This window comes from Dermochelys coriacea, chromosome 11 (genome assembly GCF_009764565.3).
Source record: "Dermochelys coriacea isolate rDerCor1 chromosome 11, rDerCor1.pri.v4, whole genome shotgun sequence".
Lineage (NCBI taxonomy): Eukaryota > Metazoa > Chordata > Testudines > Dermochelyidae > Dermochelys > Dermochelys coriacea.
The window spans coordinates 45,970,349-45,976,348 of record NC_050078.2 but is presented as its reverse complement, the minus strand read 5'-3'; the positions used below and the strand labels follow the sequence as shown (position 1 = coordinate 45,976,348).

The 6,000-nt window shown below is 37.1% G+C and overlaps 1 protein-coding gene across 1 annotated transcript in view; it reads left to right on the top strand.

Annotated features, from left to right (window-relative positions):
• Positions 1 to 962: 962 nt before the first annotated feature.
• Positions 963 to 6,000, top strand: part of TTN (titin) — a 311,927-nt gene continuing 306,889 nt past the window's right edge. The window contains exons 1-2 of the mRNA XM_043504858.1: positions 963 to 1,180; positions 3,648 to 3,751. Of these exons, the coding sequence (XP_043360793.1) occupies positions 3,661 to 3,751 (91 nt within the window). The 5' untranslated portion in view covers positions 963 to 1,180; positions 3,648 to 3,660. The remainder of the gene's footprint in view (positions 1,181 to 3,647; positions 3,752 to 6,000) is intronic.

Below are 6,000 nucleotides of genomic sequence, written 5' to 3'. Positions count from 1 at the left end.
AAAATGAAGGTTGCATAAGGAGGCACTAACACCCTGACAGACAGGTGCACACAGGTATCTTAGAACAGTGGCTCTCCCAGTTGCAGAAGACAGCACAAAGGCCCCTTCTGCCTCTGACTTCTGATTTTGAGGCAAATGCAGCTGGTGACACAGCTAGCCCCACAGCCTGGTAAAGCTGAGCCTGGCTCAGCCAAAGACCTCTCAGCAAGCAATATGGGAAAGGCATAGCTCATTGGTGCAGGGGCTGCATGAGTCCTACACAGGCCCCTAATAAGGGCAGTCAGGAGGGAGGGCTAAAGACTGGGTTTTAAACCATTGCAAAAGTTGCTGCTGTGTATGCGTCTTCTTGACATTCATGTTCCTGCATTTCAGACATTCCTTTTGACAAGTCCTACTGAAAGAAATATCTAGTTAGCAGTAAAAAGATTTTTAACTGTAACAAAAAAAGTCATATCTACCTGGTTTCAAACACAAACTTTCAACTTGTAATTTAAAAATATACATATAAATAATCAATATAAGGCTCATGTATGAGGTCCACTTACTTATGTGACCTGATGATTGACAGATGCATTTGGTAGCTACTTAGTCATTGTAGGGGAAGAGACTGTAAGGTTGGATCTGACGGATAGGACCACTATTGATCTGACTGTGTTCTGTGCTATTTAATAAAAATCCTTCCTCATAATTTTTTCTTAAGTTTGTGATGTAACTAATCAGCAACTGCAAATAAAATGATTGAACTTTAAAGTAGAATAAACTCTGAATATACTGGTTCATTTTCTCAGTGAATCCCTTTTGTGCTGCCAAAATTAGCACTGTCCATCAGACCAACAGGTGGTGTATGATTGCATCTCCCATGATGCTTTTTTTTAGAAAACCAATCAGAAGTGGCACTGACGTGATGATGCAGAGCTGTCAGCAGATCAGGGGTATATAAAGTAAAACAACTATGTGAGCACTTCTGAGCAGTCGTGCATTCCCAGCCTCGCCTCGGGTGTAGGGATTGCAAAGAAAAGCAAAACTACACTGTCAAGACTGTGTAGTTTTGTTTTCAATGATTAGAGGCTCAACGATTCTCATATTGGGATTGTCTAAAATCTTACTCTGGATAAGGACGTCGTTTACGAAACTTTCGCTGGGCTTAGCCCACTCCTTTTAGGCACTCTTGAGAAATCAGGTTAGTGGCATTTTTTAATAGTATAACTATATTTCTTTGTCACTCATTAATTGTTTTGATAGAACACATCAATATAAATGTATATTTATGGGCATATGGTGTATGTAATAAAAATATAGTCTATAAACACTGAACATTAAGGTTCTTTGTCAAGAATGTCGTCTTATGTTTCTGAATGTGAGTTTTGATAAAATTCAATTAATAGTTCTTTAAGTGCATTTGATATTAAAGAAATATTTAAATTAGGCTTTGAAATGTATATGGAAATGTCAGTTAACTTACAAACTTTTTTATGTATGCTGGGAGTGTTCAAGGTTATATTACTCACAGATAAACCAAGAAGCTCCAAGAATAGCTCTGATAAAATGCATATGGTATCAGCTAAGCACTGATGACTTTTTAAGGGAATCAACTGCGAAGGTATCAATTACACAGCAGCTCTGGAACACTTGTCTGCTGTCAGTCATAGCTGGGGAAGTTATTTTTGGAGCCTGATATTTCAGATGCATACCTTTTAATCATAATTATACAAAAGCCTTATAAGCTCAAAATCTTAATCATTGAAATTTGCCTAGCCAATGAGAGATTTAAACTTTCAATGAATTCATCATCAATTATACTTAATTAAATAATACCCAACATATTCTGGAGTTTGGAAATAATCTGTATAGTTTTTTATACTGTTTATTTAAAATACTAAATTATTTCTCTTTCAAATGACTGTCAAATCATTAACCCACAATTGAAGTAGATATGAGAAGAATAAGTATATGTTAAAGTAATTTGTACTGTCTTGCCCTTGCACATTTTTGGAAATTGGTGTCATCAGGAGATTAAATGTCAGTTGTACCTAATTTGTTTAAACTATTTCACAAATTGAAAAACTTCAGAAACAAAAAAATCACCCCATACACCAAGTTACAAAAAGTATCAGTACAACTCATAAAGACAATACACATAGTGCCTTTCATGTAAAGTTTCACACAACCCAATAGAGCATCAGACGCTGCCCCTTGAATAGTACATTGCTGCACATTTAGTCACACTGTGTAGGATTTTCAAAGGAGCCTACAGGAGTTAGGTGCCCTTATCTCATTGAAAGTGAATGGGAGTCAGGCTCCAAACAAGTCTGGGCTCCTTTGAAGATCCAGGCACTGATTTCAATGGGACTGATCCTCAGCATAAGATATTTTTCAACCCAGTTAAGGATGACAGGAGCCAGCCCATAGTTAGATTTGAATAAAGGTTTATTGTTTTTTTTTAATATATAATTATGTCTGGTACTGTAGCAATATCAGACGCAGAATCAAAAGTAAATGCACACCTCACAGTATATAGGAATGTATCACTACAAAGTCCAGACACCTAAAAAAAGATTATCAAGATATCTCTTATCTGGTAAATCATGATAACATTATATTCACATGGTGGTTTTTTAATCAAGGAAATTATAACTTCAGTTTAAAACAGCGTGACCTTATTATTAAGGAGATGGGTATGTAAGCATTAGAAATATTCAAACTTAATTCATTTAAATTCAACATACAATTAAAATAAGCCCTTTTAAATTAAAGTACAAATTATCTCTAATATATATGCTTTTCCATGGCTTTCAGTGTGTTTCTTTTATACAAAGAATTATTATGCATAGGAAGAGAGGACACACTTTTTTTCCTTCAGATTTCACACCTGCCTGCAGTTGTTCAAGTCATCCGTGTCAGTGGCTATCTTATACCCTAGCTCATGTTTCAAAAGTAGCTGTTTCTCAGTATTCCAGATTGCACTGAGCTACTTTCTGAGAAATAGTTGAATTTTGTCTGCATCTTTAATGCCAATATGCTTCTGCATAAGATTAAATTATTCACTTCTTACAGTATACCTTAAAAAAGGGAAGCCTTCCAGCCATTATTAAATTATTAAAGGCCAACTAGATTGCAGACATCCACATTCCTTTTAACCTGCTACTATTAAAGCCTAATTCTGTTCCCAGTGAATCTAATGATGTTTTACAGAACACTTTCAGTTCATCCCAGAACACTTTGGACCTGTATGAATAAGGATTATTTTCCCTTTATGACAGATGGGGCGATTGAAGCAAAGAAGCTAAGTGACCTACACAAGGTCAGACAATGAATCAGGGGCAGAATCAACAGTAGGACCCAGTCTCCTGGTGCCATGCTTAATCCACTAGACCACAGCTCACTCCAATGAAGTCAATAGGAGTTGTATTATTGTCTTCAGTGGGAGCAGGAGCAGGCCCTACAAGTGAAATTGTTATATTCCAACAATTCCAATATTAAAGCATAGCCAGGCCAATATGGTTTAAGGCTGAGAAGGATAAATCATTCCATACCATGTACAAAAAAAAAAAGTGGCAGTACAGTAAGAAAGGAGAGGAAATATGTACAGTAAGAACTTTAAAGGGCTTGGCATTTGACATCTAATTATGTTTTCCTCTTTCTTTCAGAGTGCCTATAAAGATGACGACAAAAGCACCAACGTTTACGCAGCCGTTACAAAGTGTTGTGGCACTGGAGGGTAGTGCCGCAACCTTTGAGGCTCATGTTAGTGGTAAGACTTATTTCTTTCTGACTACCTTCATTTCTTGGTCCTGAATTATTTATGTTGTGGAAATGTGAGACAAACATACAATTGCTGGTGCTTTAGATAGTCCTGTAATGTGATGGAGTAAAGATTGTCAGTACATGAATATATCCAAATTTGACAGCCCTGAAAAGGTCAAGTAATATAATGCCATTTCTTCAATAGATTAGCCTACTTCAGAGACTGCTATCAGATTCCAGCAGACATACTGTGCAGAATTATGATGGATCAAAGGACAGGCCCAATTCTGCTACCACCTAAGTCTGTGGTCAAATTTTCATTGACTTCAATAGGAGCAGACTTGGGCCCCAGTTTACAAAGCAAAGGAGGAAATAGGGATAAAAGTGCAAACTGTGCTAGTGAAAGATCTAGGGATGTATGCACAGAGTTGATGGGGACATGACAGAGTGAGGGCCAAACAGCAGAAGGTTCATTGCTGATCCAAAGCAAAAGGGGACCATTTTTTTTGTGCTTGGCACACTGGCTCATTTTCTGTTGACTTACGCCCCATTCAACCCCCTTGACTCTATGATTTTGGTGGAGTCGTATGGGTTGTAAGCACCAAATTTGGGCTTCTGTGCCCACTCAAAATGGTAGGAAAGTCTGTTTAGAGGTAATGTAAGATTGTCCAAACATAACTAAGATCATGGGGCAACTTAAAGAAGCACCTTCATTTTTAAATGAAGTACCATATTATCAAACCTTCACATATGATAAAAATAGTGAATGAGTCAGCATGAACACAGAGAATGTACAAAGCCCCACTCAAACCCTATTAGTCAATCAAAATAAGTGTCAGAGCAACCAATGCCTTGTTCCAGGAGTAGCTTTAACACATGCTCAGTACTAAGGAGAAGTGACACAGAATGGCATGGTTAAGGAAGTGTATTAGGGTGTTGGTGTTTGCACTGTGACTACCACATACTATAAAACAAAGCATCCATGATCTGAAGTTGTACAATTACCCCTGGCAGATATGTTGTCTGTCCAGCACCATAGCCACCTTTGACATTTGCTGTGGTTGATAATCATTGACCTGGTCTAAGATGTACTTACTCCAAAGTGTGGCTGCCAATTATACTTTTGCACCCAGACCTATACCAGCATTTTGGACCCTTTGATTAACATAGGATGGTATGGGACATTTGAACACCTCCATATGCCCATTTACATCTGTGGATTATTTTGTACCCACTTTTCAGGGTTTGATCCACGACTCCAGTGTTAGCCATCCCAACCCTCTGTAACAGGGTGGAATTTTTGTTTGATGTAGGTTTCATATGAAGTTATATAGATATGCTGAGGAAAATCACCCTTGTAATAAATCCATTAACCATAAAAGTAAAATAGATAAATGTATCATTGAAACCAGTTATGATGCTGAAGTTCTTGATGAATGGATGATTTCAGCTATTTTCTTTTCATTTATAATAGCCTGTAATATTTGTGAGTGCAACTTAATTTAATACTGATAAGAGACACATCAGTTTTATAACTGCATGTACCATTCTTTTATTTTAGGCCCAAACCTTATGTGAACCAATATTTTCTTATCTCTTATTCATGTTGTGGGATACTGGAACATCCCTCCCTCCCCAAAGCCACTCATCAGGTCTGACAGTTCTGGCAGTGATTCAGTATTCTGTTTTTCTAATGCACAACAAATTGTGAAGATTTTATTTCCTGGAATCTGACCTTCTAAATCACAGACAGTGTAACTTTATTTCTGTCACCTGGATGGTGGTCTCTTTTATCAATCATTGTGAATATTAAATTCAATCCTTGTCTTTACCTTTGAATAAAGCCATTTTATATACAAGTCAAATATTATGTATCATTCTAGTTTGAATAGGAAGAGCACAATTAATCTGAGCACACTAAAAATGTGCTTAATAAACACTACGGGATGCAGCCTATAACTCTAGAGTAAATAAACTAAATTATACATGTGAACCATACTGTGAATTGCTTGTGTGTATGTGTCTGTTTCCACAGTATTGTCTGGATTTTGCATTCATTAATAAAGAGTTAGCTTGCACTCCTGTTAGTTTATTTGGGTTATTCCCTTCCAAATACTGAGCAACAGCAAGCCTGCATTTACAAGCTTCACTCTTGGTAAGCTCTATGCTTGTGAAACTCAGACCCAAAGTGTCTCAAACTGGTCCCTTGAAAACTGAGTGACCCCCTAATCCTTGGTATTTGCTTAGCTACATCGA